The sequence below is a fragment of the Mirounga leonina genome, unplaced genomic scaffold (assembly GCF_011800145.1).
Source record: "Mirounga leonina isolate KUSES-001 unplaced genomic scaffold, KU_Mleo_1.0 Mir_174, whole genome shotgun sequence".
NCBI lineage: Eukaryota > Metazoa > Chordata > Mammalia > Carnivora > Phocidae > Mirounga > Mirounga leonina.
The window spans coordinates 69,109,354-69,130,054 of NW_023270451.1; the positions used below are offsets into that span (position 1 = coordinate 69,109,354).

General features: G+C 38.1%; 1 protein-coding gene across 2 annotated transcripts in view; it reads right to left on the reverse strand.

Moving 5' to 3' along the window:
- COPG2 (COPI coat complex subunit gamma 2) overlaps window positions 1–20,701 on the reverse strand; it is a 94,831-nt gene that overhangs the window by 66,739 nt on the left and 7,391 nt on the right. For both annotated transcript variants that reach the window (XM_035021118.1, XM_035021119.1), the window contains exon 5: window positions 2,846–2,925. In XM_035021118.1, coding sequence (XP_034877009.1) covers window positions 2,846–2,925 — 80 coding nt within the window. The remainder of the gene's footprint in view (window positions 1–2,845; window positions 2,926–20,701) is intronic.

The window sequence follows — 20,701 nt, forward strand, 5'->3', positions numbered from 1 at the left end:
AACAGGTGTCTCAATTTATTTCTCTACTCTCAAATTGTACTGTAAGTGGTAAAAAGAAACCAGGCTGCACCTTGACACTCTGGAAATCTCAGTTAAACATCCAAGCTCACAAGTCCTGATTTCTATATAACTGCAGGACACAATCCTACTAAGCTCTCTGCCACTATAGGACAAGGGTCCCCTTCCCTCCAGTTGCTAACACCTTCCTCATTTCCTTCTGAGCCCTCCCAGCAGTGCTTTTAGTGTCCATATTTCTACCAACAGTATGTTCACAAGGATCTGAGCATTCTCTACAGTGATAAGTGTTTTCCCTACCCTGCTCCTCACTTCTTTCTGAGTCTACCAAGGTCATTAACATCCAGCTTTCCACTAACACTCTGTTCAGGGCAATGTAGGCCTTATCTGTCATGTTCCCCCAAATTCTTCCAGCATCTACTCATTGCCCAATTCCCAAAGCCACTTCCACATTTTTAGGTATTTGTTACAGCAGCACCCCACTTCCAGGTACCAAAATCTCTAGTAGTTTTTCCCCCAGCTTTGAGATATAATTGTCATATAACATTGTATAATTTTAAAGTACACAGTGTGTTGATTTGATGCTTATACGTTACACGATTTACTCATTTTCTATGGCTACTGTAACAAATTACCACAAACTTAAAGACGAAAGACCACATTCATTTCTTTATCTTACAGTTCTGTAAGTTAGAAATGCAACACAGGTCTCACCGGGATAACATCACGGTATTGGCAGGCCTCCTTTCGGGAGGCTGTAGGGGTAAATCCATTTCCTTGCCTTTTCCAACTGCTGGGGCCACCCACATTCCCTGGCTCATGGCCCCTTTCCTCCAGCAACATCGCATCTGTGACCTGCTTCCATCATCACATCTCTTTACTGACCTTTCCACTTTCTTCTTCCACTTTTAAGGACCCTTATCCTTATTGGGCCCACCTGCATAATCCACCCTATTCTCCCTACCTGCTGATTAGCAACTTTACTTCCCCTTTGCGGTGTAATGAAACATATTCATAGGTCCTGGGACTTAGGCCAGGGATATCTTTGGAGGGCCATTATTCTGCCTACTACATCTACTAATCACTTAAAATGAGCTAGAAGCAAACCATAATTCATGGCAGCCTAACAGGATTCAGAGGGAAGTACTAACAGCTAAACAAACAAAAAACCCTAATCTATTTTTAATTTTTCCAACATTTAGTGAGTACAGCAATCCAAGTGAAGATTTTCTGTTTGTTACTCGTGGCAAATATTGTTAGCTAACTAATCCAATACCCATTTCCAACCCCTTCTCCCCTGCCTGCCCCTAATACTTGGCCTTTAAAAGCTAAATCAACACGTTCCTGGTCCTAACGAGAGTCGTATAACACAGCTGTGTCAAATGAAATCTACAAATTGCCTTGGGAAAAGCTATTGCATACCTGATAAAAGAGGCAGATGGTGCTGGCCCTCCCTGGCCCCCTTCCCGGTACCCCTCCCACCTTGAATGGTGCACTGCCAGTAATTCAGGCATCTATTCTGCAATCATGTGAGATTCAAGAGACACCAGCCCTCATATTGTTTCGCTACTGAACCAACACTAGCTACCCTATGCCTAGTGACTACATCTGCCTTCCGGTTATTTTCAGCTGAAAGCTTCACTAATTGAAACTTACTCAATACAACTGCTGGTTAAAAACAAGCACCCTCCTCCAAAATTTATGTTGTTGTACAAAGACCAAATTCACTTAAATGAATTATAATTAATAATTAGGTTATCCATCCTGACTCCAGGACACTGGGAAATTTTCAAAATTTTAAAGAAAATAAATAGCCACAATCCCAAACACCCACAGATAATCTACTGGTAATATATCAGCATATTTCCATCCATATATTTTTATATATGTACATAAAAAATGTTTTAAAGGGAGACTATATAAAATACATGGACTTGAATCCAACTCTCATTCAGCACTTTATGAGGACTTTTCCATATCATTAAAGATGTTTCAAAAAATTAAAATAATCCCATAATCTGATTATGACATGGTTAATTAAGTTATATATAATTAAATTTAACAACAGCAGACATTTAAACTGTTCCACCCTTTCTGCTAGTGTAAACAGTGTTGCAATGAACATTATTATATATAAGCCTTCCTGTGCTATCTCTGATTATTTTCTGAGCATAGTTCCATCGACGTGGTATTACTGTGTCAAAGGGATAAAACTTTTCAAATGTTCAACATTTGAATGCTGTCAAACTGCTTTCTAGAAAACCTGAACCAATTTATTATTCTGCCTCCTGTATATACAAGAATATCAGTCTCCCTTACAAGCACCTACTGCCTTTTTTCTTTTTTGCCAAATTGAAGGGTAAAAATCTTATAACTCATTTGAGTTTTTAATTTACATTTTTGCTTATGTGAGAATGACTAAAAACAATCAGATCCTTTATATTGGTTATTTTAAGAACTATCACTTGGAATTTTTTTGAAGTAGAAGAGTTCTTTACATATTATATATACTAGCCTTTTGATATACGTATTGTAAATATTTTATGTCAATGTATCATTTACATTTTGGTTCTGTTTACATATTATTATGAACATTTAAAATGTATTAGCAAATCTGTTAGCATTACCCTTTGCGACTCCTTTGCTTTATCAGATAGACATGGTTTTCACATGATGACAACCACATTTTAGGAAAGAATGTTTTAAGATTTTTTTTTTTAATTCCTATTTGCTTTCTTACAGTCAAAAAAGTAAAACTAATAGAAAAAGAACAACAAATATTCCACTAACTATATAAGTACTCCATGTTAGGTACTGACCATTCACATACCTGCTTGTGACAATTATCACATCCTCAGAGATTGTAGCCATTTCTTTGATGGTAAGGTAGCACATTCTTCTCAGTGTTTGCTGAAAAAGTATTTATATAAGGCGACAGGTTATTCATAAGGAAATGGTTCTTTAAACTGTTTAAGTGAGGGCCCCAAGTAGATATATTTAGAAGGTTATTCTTAGTAAGATTCTCATCTACCCAAAAAATCCTTCTGAAAATATCTGGACGAGAAAACGTTCAGAACACTATTGTTTCCTAAACAAGTAAATGATGCACTGACATAGTGAAAAAACATCTAGGTGAAAATTTTAAAATTTAAATTAAAAATTTTTTAAATGATATTTACACATAGATCCAAACTTTGACAGTGTAAATCCAAAGACATAGATTTCTCCGGGGCGCCTGGGTGGCTCAGTTGGTTAAGCGACTGCCTTCGGCTCAGGTCATGATCCTGGAGTCCCTGGATCGAGTCCCGCATCGGGCTCCCTGCTCGGCAGGGAGTCTGCTTCGTCCTCTGACCCTATCCCCTCTCATGTGTTCTCTCTCTCTCATTCTCTCTCTCTCAAATAAATAAATAAAATCTTAAAAAAAAAAAAAAAGACATAGATTTCTCCAAGTGTTAAAGGATTATCCTGGAAAATGTGCTTTTAAAATTCTTTAAATATATGGATGGAGAGACATGCAGGCTCCTTATCTTCCTCAGTCCAACATACACAGATGTTTTTCCTTCAAGTATTTGTGCTTGTATAACCAACTTCCATTTTCAAGTATCAAGATTTCAGTTATCAAGATATCTGGGTCCAAAGTAACAGTTTATATAACAATAGTAAAGTTTCATCTACGTTCCTCCTCACCTGGTCTCTGGTTTATTCATACACTATGGGCACTGGTTCCTCTAGCCTATCTAGCCACATTCTCTACCAACAACTTCACATTTCTTATAAGTAGTGAAACTCAAATACACCAGACCCAGCTCCAGACTCCAAGCTGTAGAAAGAACCTGGTGGAGACTACTGAGCCCATTAAGGAAAAAGAAGAAGGAAGTGAGGATTCTCATGGTGATAAAACACAGAAAAAATCACCTCAAGAAAGAGAAAGCCAGTCGGGGTCAGATGAATGGGGCAGATGACACCCATACGAAGCTACCATTAGAAGAAAACAAAAAATAAAAACCAAAACTTCAGAGTTGAAGAAAAGTTGTCCTCTCCCCCAAAATAAAAATCTACCATGAAGCAGAATAAAACTGGAGACACCAAAAATTGAGCTAAAGCACAAAAAATGGGGGGTGGGGCCCTCAACATCAGTCATCAGGGAAATACAAAAAACCTTATTTCAGATACCACCTCACACCCACCAAAATGGCTAAAATTCAAAAGAGTGACAATACAAAGTGTTGGCAAAGAGGTGCCAGAAACCACTAAAATATACTGCCTAAACAAACACACCGAAATGCTGAATAAAATAGGAACAAAAAATTTACCTACATAGCCAAGGGTAAAATGAAGTGAAATTCATAGATGCCAAAATGGAAAAACAAACACCACCCAGCCAGAGAAGTATAGGCCCTGGACCTTCCAGGCATAGGATAAAGTATCCAAAGTCTAGGAAGGACAAGATTCTAAAAGGTATATTCTCCAGGCTCAGGGAAAATTATTCTAGATAATAACTCAGAAATATAGCAAGAAATGGAGAGTGAAGGAAAAGTGGTAAACAGTAACAAGGCAGTATGGTATTAGCTACAGAATAGACAAATAGATGAATGGGACAGAATAGACACTGAGAAATACACCCATATAAATACAGTCAATTGATCTTTGACAAAGGAACAAAGGCAGTACAATAGAGCAAAGACAGTCTGTTCACCAAATGGTACTAGAAGAACTGGACACCCACATGCAAAAAATATGAATCTAGACACAGACCTTACAGTCTTAACAAGAATTAGCCCAAAATGGATCACAGACCTAAATACAAAATGCAAAACTGTAAAACTTCTAGGAAAAAACCTAGATGACCTTGGATATGATGATAACATTTTAGATGCAACTCCAAAGGTATGATCATAAAAGAAATAATGAATAAACCAGCCTTTTCTTGGGGGGGGGGGTGGGCAGGGAGAAGAGCAGAGGGAGAGAGAGAATCTTAAGCAGGCTCCATGCACAGCATGGAGCCCGATGCAGGGCTCAGTCTCATGACCCTGAGATCATAACCTGAGCCAAAATTAAGAGTTGGATGCCCAACCGACTGAGCCACCCAGGCACCACCCCCCTTTCTTTAGAGGAGAGAGAGAGAAGCCAGCCTTTATTAAAAGTAAAAACTTCAGGGGCTCCTGGGTGGCTCAGTCGTTAAGCGTCTGCCTTCGGCTCAGGTCATGGTCCCAGGGTCCTGGGATCGAGCCCTACATTGGGCTCCCTGCTCCACGGGAAGTCTGCTTCTCCCTCTCCCACTCCCCCTGCTTGTGTTCCCTCTCTGGCTGTGTCTCTCTGTGTCAAATAAATAAATAAAATCTTAAAAAATAAAAAATAAAAACTTCAGCTCTGCAAAAGACAATGTCAAGAAGATGAGAAGACAAGCCACAGACTGGGAGAAAATATTTGTAGAACACATCTGATACAGGACTATCACCCAAAATATATAAAAACCTCCTAAAAGTAAAAAATAAGAAAAACAATTTGATTAAAAATGAGCCAAAGACCTTAAGACACTTCACTTAAACAGATAAATGACAAATAAGTATATGAAAGTGTAAGTATTCAAATGTAAGAATTCTTTTTATATTATAGATGCTCCACATCATATGTCATTTGGGAAAGGCAAATAAAAACAATGAGATATCACTACATTCCTATTAGAATGGTCAAAATCCAGAACACTGACAACACCAAATGCTGATAAGGATGTGGAGCATCAGGAACTCTCATTCATTGTTGGTGGGAATAAAAGTGGTATAGCCAATTTGAAAGAAGGTTTGGTGATTTCTTACAAAACTAAACATATTCTTACCGTACAATCCAGCAATCATGTTCCTTGGTTTTACCAAAAGAAGTTGAAAACTTACATCCACCTAAAAACCTGCATACAGATGTTTATAGCATTTTTAAAAATTTTTATTTCATTTTTAATTCTTTAAAGTAATCTCTACACCCAACATAAGGCTCGAACTTACAACCCCAAGATCAAGAGTCACACACTCTACTGACCGAGCCAGCCCGGCACTCTATAGCAGCTTTATTCATAATTGCCAAAATTTGGAAGCAACCAAGATGTCCTTTAGTAGGTGAATGGATAAACTGTGGCACATCCAGACAACAGAATATTACTCAGCACTAAAAAGAAAATGAGCTATCAAGCCATGAAAAGACATGGAGGAAATTAAATGTATATTACCAAGTGAAAGAAATCAATCTGTAAAAGATACATGCTATATAATTCCAGCTACATGACATTCTAGAAAGGGCAAAGCTATGGAGACAGTAAAAGCATCCGTGGTTGCCAGGTTTTGGGGGTTAGGATGGGGAATGAATAGCTGGAGCACAGAAGATTTTTTAGGTCAGTGAAAATACTCTGTATAATATTTAATGATGGATGCATGTCATTATACATTTGTCCAAATCCACGTAATGTATAACACCAAGAGTGAATATTAACATAAACTATGGACTCTGTGTGATTATGGCGTGTCACTGTAGGTTTATGTACTGTAACCAATTTACAACACCGGTAAGGGATGTTGATAAGTTGGGGCATCAGGGAATATCCAGAAAATCTCTGTATCTTCCTTTTAATTTGCCGTGAATGTAAAACTTCTCTAAAAAAATACTTTCTTTAAAAAGTGGTGAGGATGTGGATAAATCACAATGAACAACCAAAAAACACACAAGAAATGATGCGTTGTGACATACGTGAGTAAATGTGCGTGTGTATATATATATATATATATATACATATATATATGTTTATATATTCATATACATAATAAGAGTGTCCTAAGGTTCTCAAATCTTCCACGAACAGGTACAAGATAAAGATGAATACTAAATTCTGAAAGTCAAATAATCATGTTGTAATTTCTAGGGTAACCACTAGAAGAACTCCCAAACTATTATCCCATTAGTGCTCTGTTCATTTTTATTCAGTCCTTTTTCTCTCTTGGCTTCATTTTGGATAATTTCTATCTGTCCTCAAGGTTACTGATTTTTTTTCCCTACAGTCTCTACTCTGCTATTAACCCCATGAGGTATATTTTTCATTTAGTATATGCTAGCTCATATAAATATTTTTCCTTAACTTCTAGAAGGCACATTTGGGTCTCTCTGGATGCCTTCTATTTTGCTCCTCATTCTTATTATGTCTTTCTATATATTCTTAGGCATAAAGGCTCTATATATAATAGCTGTTTTATGTCATTATCTGCTCCTTCCATCATCTTATCATTTCTGGTTTGGGTCTATTGATCCATTTTTCTCCTGGTTATGGATAATATTTTCCTGCTTCTTTGCTTACCTCATAATTTTTTAATGGATGCTGTATATTGTGAAGTTTATATTGTTTGGTGCTAGATTTTGTTGTATTCTTTTACATGGTATTGTACTTTACTCTTCATGAGATTAAATTACCTGGAATCAAATTTTTACTTTTGAGGTTTGCTTTTGAGCCTTTTTAAGCTTTAGCACATGTCTAATATATTCCCATTACTAAGGTGATGATGCCTGAGAACTATGCCAGATGACAAGGTTTTTCTGCTCTCACTGGATGGAAATAGGAACTATTCTCAGTCCTGTGTTCTGGTGATTCTTTAGCCTTGAGTATTTTCCTTCTATATATGCACAGATCAATTCTTACCCAAAGATTCAAGGGGAGCCCCGCAGCAAATTGCTGGAACTACTTCCTTCCTTTCTTGCTTCTCTCCCTCTCTCCTGACTTATGTCCTCTCTAGTACTCTGCCCTACAAATTTGAGCTTTCTTGGTTGGCTTCCTCGTACTCCATCTGTTTTCTCAACTCAGAGAGATAACTAGGCTCCTTTTCAGTGTGCCCTCCTTGACCTGATACCTGTAACCTGCCTCTAGGCAATGAGCTAATGCAATCCTAGGGCTCACTTTTTTTCTTTTTCTTCGGATCATAATCCTGGGATGCCTGTTAATCTAATGTCTGAAAACTACTTAATATATTTTGTTTGATTTTCTAGGTATTTGCAGTAGCAGGATAAACCTAACCCCTTAACTGCATCATGGCTAGAAACAAAGAGAAATATGTTTTTAATATCAAAACATTTTGTGAATTACCTAGAGACTCTTTTATTATTCATTTCCAACACCAATCCTTTTTAATTAGAGAACACAATCTGTACAATTTCATTCCTTTAAAAATTTGTTGCATCTTGAATTATGGCTCAGTATATAGTTGATTTTTATAAATGTTCTTTGTGTTCTTCATTTACATTTAATATAGATAGTAATATGTCTGGGTCTATATTTACCATCTTATTATATGATTTATGTTTGTCCTTCTTGATTGATCTTTCTTTTTATCCCCCTTCTTATGGCATGACTTTTCAGCATTCTGGTTTTTGGCACAATTAGTTTGAAAGAAAAACACAATAGAGAAAAGTCAATGAAACAAAAAGCTGGTTGTGTGAAGAGATCAATAAAGTTTATAAAGCTCTAGATAAAGTTCCCAGGAATAGAAGAAAACAATTTACCAGTATCAGAATGAAAGAAAAGACATTACTACAGATCCTACAAACACTAAAAAAATAAGAGAATATCATGAACAGTTTTAGGGAAACAGAGTTCAACGACTTCCATGAAATGGATAAATGCCTTGAAAGACACGAACTACCAGATCTCATTGAAGAAGATAAATAATCTGAATAGTACCATATCTATTTCTTTTTAATGGAGTTAATTTTCAAAAACCTTCCCTTAAAGAAGACGGTTTTGGGGCATGTGAGTGGCTCAGTAGGTTAAGAGTCTGACTCTGGATTTTGGCTCAGGTCATGATTTCAGGGTTGTGATATCGAGCCCCTAGTTGGCTCCGCAGGTACTGGGCATGGAGCCTGCTTAAGATTCTTTCTCGGGGTGCCTGGGTGGCTCAGTTGTTAAGCATCTGCCTTTGGCTCAGGTCATGAACCCAGGGTCCTGGGATCAAGCCCCGCATCTGGCTCCCTGCTCAGCAGGAAGCCTGCTTCTCCCTCTCCCACTCCCCCTGCTTGTGTTCCCTCTCTTGCTCGCTCTCTGGCAAATAAATTAAAAAAAAAAAAAAAAAAAGATTCTCTTTCTCCCTCTTCCTTCGTCCCTCCCCTCCCTCTAAAAGAAAAAAAAAAAGATGGCTTCAATATTGAACGCCATCGAACGCTTCAGGAAAAATTAATAATGATTCTACAAAAACACTTCCAGAAAGCAGAAGAGGAAGAAAGGAAGAAACACTTCCCAATTCATCTTACAAGGCCAGCATTATCCAAATACAAAATCCAGACAAAAATATTGTAAGAAAAAAGTACAGATTTCATGACCACAGACCCAAAAATCCTTAACAAACTTTAACAAACAAAAATGAAAGACTTTCTATTTTCCAGAATAATGAATAAATGCATCTCACCATATTAACATACTGAAAAAGAAAAGCCATGATAATCCAATGGATATAAAAAAATCATTTGACAAAATTCAATACTTATTCTCACACACACACACACACACACACACACACACTGTCTCAGCAAACTAGGAATAGAATGGAACTTCCTCAACCTGATGAAGGCCATCTGTGAAAAACTTAAGTGCTAACACCATACTTACTGGTGAAAGATTAAATACCTTCACCCTAAGATCAAGAACAAAACAAGGATGATCCCTACCATCACTTCTATTTATATTGTACAATAGTGCAAGAAGCCAGTAAGGTAAGATAAATAAATCAAAGGCCTACGGATTGAAAAGGAAAAAGTAAATTCTAAGGAATCTTCCAAAATACTCCTAGAATAAATGAATTTAACAAAATCATTTGTTATGCAAAAACCAATTTAATTTCTAAAACTACTTACAAACAATACAAATACAATAGTATTTTTAAAATCTTAACTACTTTAGGGATAAATTCACAAAATATGTATAAGACTTGTATGCTGAAAGCTATAATACTGCTGACAGAAATTAAAGAGACCTGAAAAAGGGGAGATAAATACCATGTTTGTGGAGCAAAAAACACAATGTTTAAATGTCAATTCTCCTCAAATTGATCTTCAGATTCAATGTAATCCCCATCAAAGTTCCAGCAGACTTTAAAAAATAGAAATGGAAGCTGATTCTAAAAATTCATACAGAAAGGCAAAGAACCTAGAAGACCCAAACCTTTTGAAAAAGGAAAACAAAGGAACACATGCACTACCTGATTTAAAACTTACTATAAAGGTATAGTCATTGAGACGGTGTGGTACTGGAATAAGAATAAAGATACAGATCAATGAAACAACAGAATATTCCAATGTGCCAATGTAACTCAATCATCATCTCTTCCTCCTCCTTCCATATTAATATGCAACTATTCCCATACCATTTGTCAAGAAAATAAAGTATAAGGAAAAGGAAGAGGTGGTGAAACGAAGAAAAGGAATACAACCCTTACCTTACACCAAATACAAAAATTAATTCAAAATGGATCAAAATGCCTAGAAAAAAGGCATAGGAGAAAATCTTTGTGATGCTGGGTTAGGCAAAGATTTCTATAATACAGATCAGAAGCATAATCCACAACAGAAAAAAAATTGATAAACTGGACTTCATCAAAATTTAAAACTTCTGTTCCTTTAAAGACTAAAAAATGAAAAAAACAAGCTACAGACTGGAATAAAATATTTAAGAAACATATCTGATAAAGGACTTGTATCCAGAATACACAAAGAATTCTCAAAAATCAAAAATAAGAAAATATACAACCAAATTATTAAAAAGGGGCAAAAGATATGAATAGATCCTTCAGCATGGCATATATATATATAAAGCAACAAAAACACACAAAAAGATGTTTCAGATTATTAGTCATTAGGGAAATGCAAATTGAAACTACAAAGAGAGGAGTGAGCAAGATGGCAGAGGAGTAGGAGACCTAAATTTCATCTGGTCCCAGGAAACTCAACAGATCGAAGAAAAGAATAGCAGCAATTCTAGGAACAGAAAAGCGACCACTTTCTGGAAGGTAGGATGTGGGGAGAAGTGAATCTGAGGCGATATTCAGGAAGACAGACGGCAGGGGAGGAGGCCTCTGTCAGCCAATACCGGCAAGTGATAGAGCGGTGGAGCAAAAATGGGAACTTGTAGAAGTTGGCTCCGCTGAGGGACATCGCTCCAGTGGCTAAGCAGGGGGTGGAACCCTCACTGGGACAGTCTGGTCTCAGGACTCGGGGGGTCACAGAAAGACCGGGGGTGCCCGAGTGCGGCAGAGCTCCCAGGTATCAGAGTGGGGAAGCCGGCTGCAGAGACGGAGCCGAGGCGCAGGCTCTCAGCTCGGGGTTGCCATAAACCATGATCTGCAGCACAGTCGGGCCACTGCTCCTCCAGCAGGGACCCAACAAGCGGCAGATCCGGGGAGACTCCCCTTCCTCCCCCGGGAGGAGCGGCATGGGAGCACACTGCAGGGATCTGCTGGGTTTGGAGACTCCACACGGGGTCGTGTGCCAGAGATAGAAATGCTCAGTCACAGGCCAGGTGAGCACAGAGTGTGGCCGGAGACCGGGGAGACAGGAGTGACTGACTGCTTTTCTCTGGGGGCGCACCGAGGAGAGGGGCCCCGAGTTCTCGGCTCCTCCGGGGCAGAGATTGGGAGGCCGCCATTTTCACTCTCATCCTCCAAAGCTGTGCAGAAAGCTTGCAGGGAACAAAAGCTCCCGAGAGCAAACCCAGGCAGATTACTTAGCCCAGACCGGCCAAGGGCGGGGCAATTCCGCCTCCGGCAAAGACATCTGAGAACCACTGCGACAGGCCCCTCCCCCAGAAGATCAGCGAGAACAGCCAGCCAAGACCGAGTTTACCAATCAATGAGAACGGCAGAACTCCAGAGCTAGGGGAATACTGCACATAGAATCCACGGCTTTTTTACCATGATTCTTTAGTCTTTCAAAGTAAATTTTTTAAATTTTCCTTATTTTTTTCTTTTTCTATTTCTTTTTTTTTTTTCTTCTTTCCTTTTTCAACCAATATCTTATCAATTCCTTTTTTAAAAATCTTTTTTAATTTTCATCTTTACAGTCATATTCTATCCCTTCATTGTATTTAACCTTATTTTTTGTATATATATAAGCCTTTCTTTCTTTAAAATTTTGGGACACAGTTTCTTCTAACAGACCAAAATACACCCAAAATCTAGTGTGTGGCTCTGTTCTACTTACCAGCCTGATCATATTTTTTTTTTTTTCCTTTCTCTTTCCCCCTGGTTTTGGGTCTCTTCTGACTTGTTTAGTGTATATTTTTCTAGGGTCGCTGTTACCCTTTTAGCATTTTGTTCTCTCATTCATCTGTTCTTCTCTGGACAAAATGACAAAATGGAGAAATTCACCTCAAAAAAAAGAACAAGAGACAGTACTGAGTGCCACGGACCCTAATCAACATGGACATTAGTAAGATGTCAGAACTAGAGTTCAGAATGACGATTATAAAGATACTAGCTGGGCTTGAAAAAAGCATAGACGATACTAGAGAATCCCTTTCTAGAGAAATAAAATCTAACCGAGTCCAAATCAAAAAGGCTATTAATCAGGTGCAATCAAAAATGGAGGCTCTAACTGCTAGAATAAATGAGGCAGACGAAAAAATAAGTGATACAGAAGACCAAATGATGGAGAATAAAGAAGTGGAGAAAAAGATAAACAACTACTAGATCACAAGGGGAGAATTCAAGAGATAAGTGATACCATAAGGTGAAACAATATTAGAATAACTGGGATTCCAGAAGAAGAAAGAGAGAGAGGGGCAGAAGGTATACTGGAGCAAAACATAGCAGAGAACTTCCCTAATCTGGGGAAGGAAAGAGGCATCAAAATCCAGAAGGCACAGAGAACCCTCCTCAAAATCAATAAAAATAGGTCAACACCCTGACATCTAATAGTAAAACTTACAAATCTCAGAGACAAAGAGAAAATCTTGAAAACAGCTCGGGACAGGAGGTCTGTAACCGACAATGGTAGAAACATTAGATTAGCAGCAGACCTAGCCACAGAGACCTGGCAGACTGGCATGATATATTCAGGGCACTAAACGAGAAGAATATGCAGGCAAGAATACTATATCCAGATAGGCTGTCATTGAAAATAGAAGGAGAGATAAAAAGCCTCCAGGACAAACAAAAACTAAAAGAATTTGTGATCACCAAACAAGTCCTACAAGAAATACTGAAAGGGGTCCTCTAAGCAAAGAAAGAGCCTAAAAGTAACATAGACCAGAAAGGAACAGAGACAATTTATAGTAACAATCACCTTACAGGCAATACAATGGCACTAAATTCATATCTTTCAATAGCTACCCTGAATGTAAATGGGCTCAATGCCCCAATCAAAACACACAAGGTACCAGATTGGACAAAAAAAACAAGAGCCATCTATATGCTGTCTGCAAGAGACTCCTCCAAAGAAACCTATGGATTTAAAGTGAGGGGGTAGAGAACCATTTACCATGCTAATGGACATCAAAAGAAAGCTGGGGTGGCAATCCTTATACCAGACAAATTAGATTTTAAACCAAAGACTATAATAAGAGATGAGGAAGGGCACTATATCATACTTAAAGAGTCTATCCAACAAGAAGATCTAACAATTGTAAATATTTATGCCCCTAACATGGGAGCAGCCAATTATATAAGCCAATTAATAACAAAATCAAAGAAACACATCAACAATAATACAATAACAGTAGGGGACTTTAACACCCCCCTCATTGAAATGGACAGATCATCTAAGCAAAAGATCAACAAGGAAATAAGGGATTTAAATAACAAACTGGACCAGATGGGCTTCACAGGTATATTCAGAACATTCCATCCCAAAGCAACAGAATACACATTCTTCTCTAGTGCACATGGAACATTCTCCAGAATAGATCACATTCTGGGTTACAAATCAGGTCTCAACTGGTACCAAAAGATTTGGATCATTCCCTGCATATTTTCAGACCACAGTGCTTTGAAACTCGAACTCAATCACAAGAGGAAAGTCGGAAAGAACTCAAATACATGGAGGCTAAAGAGCATCCTACTAAAGAATGAATGGGTCAACTGGGAATTTAAAGAAGAATTTTTTTAAAAATTCATGGAAACAAATGAAAATGAAAACACAACTGTTCAAAATCTGTGGGATACAGCAAAGGCAGTCCTAAGAGGAAAGTATATAGCAATACAAGCCTTTCTCAAGAAACAAGAAAGGTCTCAAATACACAACCTAACTCTACACCTAAAGGAGCTGGAGAAAGAACAGCAAATAAAGCCTAAACCCAGCAGGAGAAGAGAAATAATAAAGATCAGAGCAGAAATCAATGAAATAGAAACCAAAAGAACAGTAGAACAGATCAACAGAACTAGGAGCTGGTTCTTTGAAAGAATTAGTAAGATTGATAAACCCCTGGCCAGACTTATGAAAAAGAAACGAGAAAGGACCCAAATAAATAAAATCATGAATGGAAGAGGAGAGATCACAACCAACACCAAAGAAATACAATTATAAGAACATATTATGCCAATATGTTGGCATAATGCCAATATGCCAACAAATTAGGCAATGTGGAAGAAATGGATGCATTCCTAGAGACATGTAAACTACCAAAATTGAAACAGGGAGAAATTGAAAACCTGATCAGACCCATAACCAGCAAGGAAACTGAAGCACTCATCAAAAATCTCCCAACAAACAAGAGCCCAGGGCCAGATGGCTTCCCAGGGGAATTCTTCCAAACATTTAAAGAAGAATTAATACCTATTCTTCTGAAACTGTTCCAAAAAATAGAACTGGAAGGAAAACATCCAAACTCACTTTATGAGGCCAGCATCACCTTGATCCCAAAACCAGACAAAGACCTCATCAAAAAGGAGAATTACAGACCAATATCCCTGATGAACATGGATGCAAAAATTCTCACCAAAATACTAGCCAACAGGATCCAACAGTACATTGAAAGGATTATTCACCACGACCAAGTGGGATTTATTCCTGGGCTGCAAGGTTGGTTCAACATCCACAAATCAATCAATGTGATACAATACATTAATAAAAGAAAGAACAAGAACCATATGACCCTCTCAATAGATGCAGAAAAAAGCATTTGACAAAGTACAGCATCCTTTCCTGATGAAAACGCTTCACAGCGTAGGGATAGAGGGTGCATACCTCAATATCGTAAAAGCCATCTATGAAAAACCCACAGCGAATATCATTCTCAATAGGGAAAAACTTTCCCCTAAGGTCAGGAACATGGCAGAGATGTCCACTATCACCACTCCTATTCAACATAGTACTAGAAGTCCTAGCCTTAACAATCGGACAACAAAAATAAATAAAAGGCATCCGAATCGGCAAAGAAGAAGTCAAACTCTCGCTCTTTGCAGATGATACAATACTTTATGTGGAAAACCCAAAAGACTCCACCCCAAAACTACTAGAACTCATACAGGAATTCAGTAAAGTGGCAGGATATAAAATCAATGCACACAAATCAGTTGCATTTCTATACACCAACAAGACAGAGAAAGAGAAATTAAGGAGTCAATCCCATTTACAACTGCACCCAAAACCTAGGAATAAATCTAACCAAAGAGGCAAAGAATCAGTACTCAGAAAACTATAGAACACTCATGAAAGAAACTGAGGAAGACACAAAGAAATGGAAAAATGTTTCATGCTCATGGATTGGAAGAACAAATATTGTGAAAATGTCTATGCTACCTAGAGCAATCTACACATTTAATGCAATCCCTATTAAAATACCATCAACTTTTTTCACAGAAATGGAACAAATAGTCCTAAAATTTGTATGGAACAGAAAAGACCCTGAATAGCCAGAGGAAGGTTGAAAAAGAAAAGCAAAGTTGGTGGCATCACAATTCTGGAATTCAAGCTCTATTACAAAGCTGTAATCATCAAGATGGTATGGTACTGACACAAAAACAGACACATAGATCAATGGAACAGAATAGAGAGCCCAGAAATGGACCCTCAACTCTATGGTTGACAAAGCAGGAAAGAGTGTCCAACTGAAAAAAGACAGTCTCTTCAACAAATGCTGTTGGGACAATTGGACAACCACGTGCAGAAGAATGAAACTGGACCATTTCCTTATACCACACTCAAAAACAGATTCAAAATGGATGAAAAACCTAAATGTGAGACAGGAATCCATCAAAATTCTTGAGGAGAACACAAGAAGCAACCTCTTCGACCTCAGTCACAGCAACTTCTTCCTAGACACATCGCCAAAGTCAAGGGAAGCAAGGGCAAAAATGAACTACTGGGACTTCATGAAGATAAAAATCTTCTTTTTTTTTAATATTTTATTTATTTGACAGAGAGAGAAACAACGAGAGAGGGAACACAAGCAGGGGGAGTGGGAGAGGGAGAAGCAGGCTTCCCGCTGAGCAGGGAGCCAGATGCGGGGCTTGACTGAGCCAAAGGCAGACGCTTAATGACTGAGCCACCCAGGCACCCTAAGATAAAAAGCTTTTGCACAGCAAAGGAAATAGTCAACAAAACCAAAAGACAACTGACAGAATGGGAGAAGATATTTGCAAATGACATAGCAGATAAAGGGCTAGTATCCAAAATCTATAAAGAACTTATCAAACTCAACACCCAAAGAACAAAGAATCCAATCAAGAAATGGGCAGAAGACGTGAACAGGCATTTCTGCAAAGAAGACATCCAAATGGCCAACAGACACATGAAAAAGTGCTCCACATCACTCGGCATCAGGGAAATACAAATCAAAACCTCAATGAGATACCACCTTACACCAGTCAGAATGGCTAAAATTAATAAGTCAGGAAATGACAGATGTTGGCGAGGATGTGGAGAAAGGGGAACCCTCCTACACTGTTGGTGGGAATGCAAGCTGGTGCAGCCACTCTGGAAAAAAGAAGTTGAAAATAGAGCTACCCTACAACCCAGCAATTGCACTACTGAGTATTTACCCCAAAGATACAAATGTAGTGATTCGAAGGGGCACGTGCACCCCATTGTTTATAGCAGCAACGTCCACAATAGGCAAACTATGGAAAGAGCCTAGATGTCCATCGACAGATGATGAATGGATAAAGAAGATATCCTTTGAAGGATATTTAGTTTGTTACTAGGTTTTGGTGGTTATGAATAAAGCTGCTATAAACATTCATGTACAAATTTTTAAACATAAGTTTTTATTTCTCTTGGGTCAGTTCCTAGGAGTGGGATTGCTGGATCATATGTTTAACTTTGTAAGAAGCTGCCAACCTCTCTTCCATTTCCACCATCACTGTTTGAAAGTTCTAGTGACTGCATTCTGGCTAGCACTTGGTATTGTCTTTTTTTGCATTTTTAAATTTGTTTCTTTTTAATTTTAGCCATTCTAATAGGTATATAGTAGTATCTCTTTATAGTTATTTAAAAAAATTTTTATTAACATATAATGTATTATTTGTTTTAGGGGTACAGGTCTGTGATTCATCAGTCTTACACAATTCACAGCTCTCACCATAGCACATACCCTCCCCAGTGTCCATCACCCAGCCACCCCATCCTTCCCACCCCCCTCCACTCCAGCAACGCTCAGTTTCCTGAGATTAAGAATCTCTTATGGTTTGTCTCCCTCTCTGGTTTCGTCTTGTTTCATTTTTTCCTCTCTTCCCCTATGATCCTCTGCCTTGTTTCTCAAATTCCACATATCAGTGAGATCATATAATTGTCTTTCTCTGATTGACAATTATCTCTTAGCATAATACCCTCCAGTTCCATTCACATTGTTGCAAATGCAAGATTTCATTCTTTGGGCAAACAGATAAACTGAGTTCCATCCATATAATAGAATACTACAATGAAATAAAAAGAAGCAAACTCCTGATGCAAACAATAACATGGACAAATGTCAAATGCATTATGCTAAGTGACTCAAAAGGCTTCATGTGGTCTGATACCATTTTTACGACCTCCCAGACAGGCAAAACTATGCAGAAAGAAGAGACCAGTGGTGGCCTGGGGCTGAGGACGGTTAGAATAGATCGTATGTAGAGGCAGGAGGGAACTTTTTGGAGTGATGGAAACATTCTAAATCTTGATTGCAATGGTGATAATAACTACTGTATGTATTTGTCAAAAGTCACAAAATTATACCCTAAAAAGGGTGGATTTTACTCTAAGAAAATTATACTTTTTTTTTTTTTTTTTTTTTGGTAAATGGAGAAGACAACAATGTAAGTGAATGAAAATGCAAGCAACACACTGGGAGGAAATATGTACAAAACACCTATCTGATAAAGGCCTTGTATCCAGAAAATATAAAGACAAATTACAACTCAATAAGAGGACAAATGACATGACTTTTTTAAACAAAGTAAAAGATCTGAACTGACACTTCACCAAAGAAGATACACAAATGGCAGATAAGCATATATTTGCTTAATACATTCATCATGAAGGAAACACAAATCCAACAATGCCGCTTCCAGATATTAAGCAAAGAAAATGAAAGTAGGTGCACACAAAGACTTCTATTGAATATATTTAGCAGCTTTGTTCATAATATCCATAAGCTGGAAATAACTCAAATAACCATTAACTTGTGAATGGATAAGTAAACTAGACCACCTCCATACAATGGAATACTACTCAGCAATAAAAGTGAAAAACTGCTGATACACACAAAGACTTGGATCAGTGTCAAAAGCCCTAAGCTCAGAGAAAGAAACAAGACATAAAAGTCATAAAAGGATACATACTATATGATTAAATATTAAGTGAAATTCTAGAAAATGCAAAACTGTGTTGTCAGAAAGTAGATCACTGACTTCTACGTGCTAGAGGCTGAGCGAGGAGTCAGACAACTAAGGGATACAGGGGCACATTCTGAGGTCATGAAAGGTTTCTGGACCATGACTGTGGGGATGGTTCCGTGACTCCACACACTCGGCAAAACTCACTGAACTGTACACTTAAAATTGGTGAACTTTATTAATATGTAAGTTATACTCAATAAAGCTGTTTTTTTAAATACTAAAACAAAAAAAATGTTCCTATAAGTCAGTAAGAGGAATATAAATAAGCAAAGAATATGAACAGACAATTCACAGAGGAGGAAAGTAAAATGACCACTAAACATAGGAAGAGTTTCAATTTCAGCAATGATCATGAAAATGCAAATTAAAACCACAAAGAAATGCCAGTTCACATTTTTCTGAATGGCAAACATAATTTCTTATTATCAGAACAAGTAAGGCTTTAAAGCAATGTCTGTGTAAATTAGGGCAAGATCAATTCAAAGATCAATTTGATAAGATCAAATATTATCTAGAAATTCCAGCTGTAGGTATCTATCCCAGAAAAATTCACTCTGTGCACAAGACATGTACATAAACATTACGTATAATATCACTTGTAATAGCAAGGAAGTGGAAGCCACACATATCTACCAATGGAAGAACGGATAAATGAGTAGAAATACTTTATGTTAACACACTGGGATCACATGCAGCAGTGAAACTGAATAAAGTTGGAAGTATGTGCAGCAAGAGGGTTGATCTTGAAACATGAATTTTGAAAACTGCAAAAATAGGTGTGCCTTGGTGGTTCAGTCATTAAGCGTCTGCCTTCGGCTCGGGTTATGATCTCAGGGTCCTGGGATCGAGCCTCGCATCAGGCTCCTTGCTCAGCAGGGAGCCTGTTTCTCCCTCTCCCACTCCCCCTGCTTGTGTTCCCTCTCTCACTGTTTCTCTGTCAAATAAATAAATTAAAAATCTCAAAAAAAACCCCTGCAATAATATGATCACTTATATATTTTTCTAAGATTTATTCATTTATCAGAGAGAGAGAGAGATAGAGAGGGAGAGAGAGCGGCGGGGGTAGCAGGGGGAGAGGGAGAGAGAATCCTCAAGCTGACTCTGCGTTCAGCATGGAGCCTGACGCAGGGCTCGATCCCAGGACCCTGAGACAATGACCTGAGTTGAAATCAAGAGCTGGCTGCTTAACTGATTGAGCCATCCAGCCACCTCTGATCATTTATATATTTTTTAAAGATTTTATTTATTTATTTGAAAGAGAGAGAAAGAGAGCACAAGTGAGGTGTGGGGACAGAGGGAGAGGGAGAAGCAGACTCCCCACTAAGCCGGAAGTCTAACACAGGCTCAATCCCAGGACCCTGGGATCACAACCTGAGCCAAAGGCAGATGCTTAACTGACAACCACCCAAGCGTCCCTACTTATGTTTTTAAACACACAAAATACTAAGTCTAGATTATGGATACAAACATATGCAATACATATAAACACTGATAGGAGGTTATCAATCTCAAGATAGTGATTACCCTCTGATAAAGGATGGCTGGAAAAAGGAAGAAGCCCCCCATGCTGCAGCAAAATCCCTACCTCCCTCTCCTCCCCCCAAAAATCACACCCTCATTTCCATATTCTGTACAACCTGGTTCCTTACCTCAGTCACTACAAAAAACCTAAAATATCCTGGTCATTATTCATCACCTGGACACTTATTGCCATGCAGCTGAGAACAGCACCTAATCTGACTCTGTCTTCCATCCTTCTCAAATCCCAAAACCTCTACCATGTTCTCTGGCACTTTAATCAGCAAAATCCCTTATATCCTAACTCTTCTCCAAAAGTCCCCATCCTGTCTCTAAGC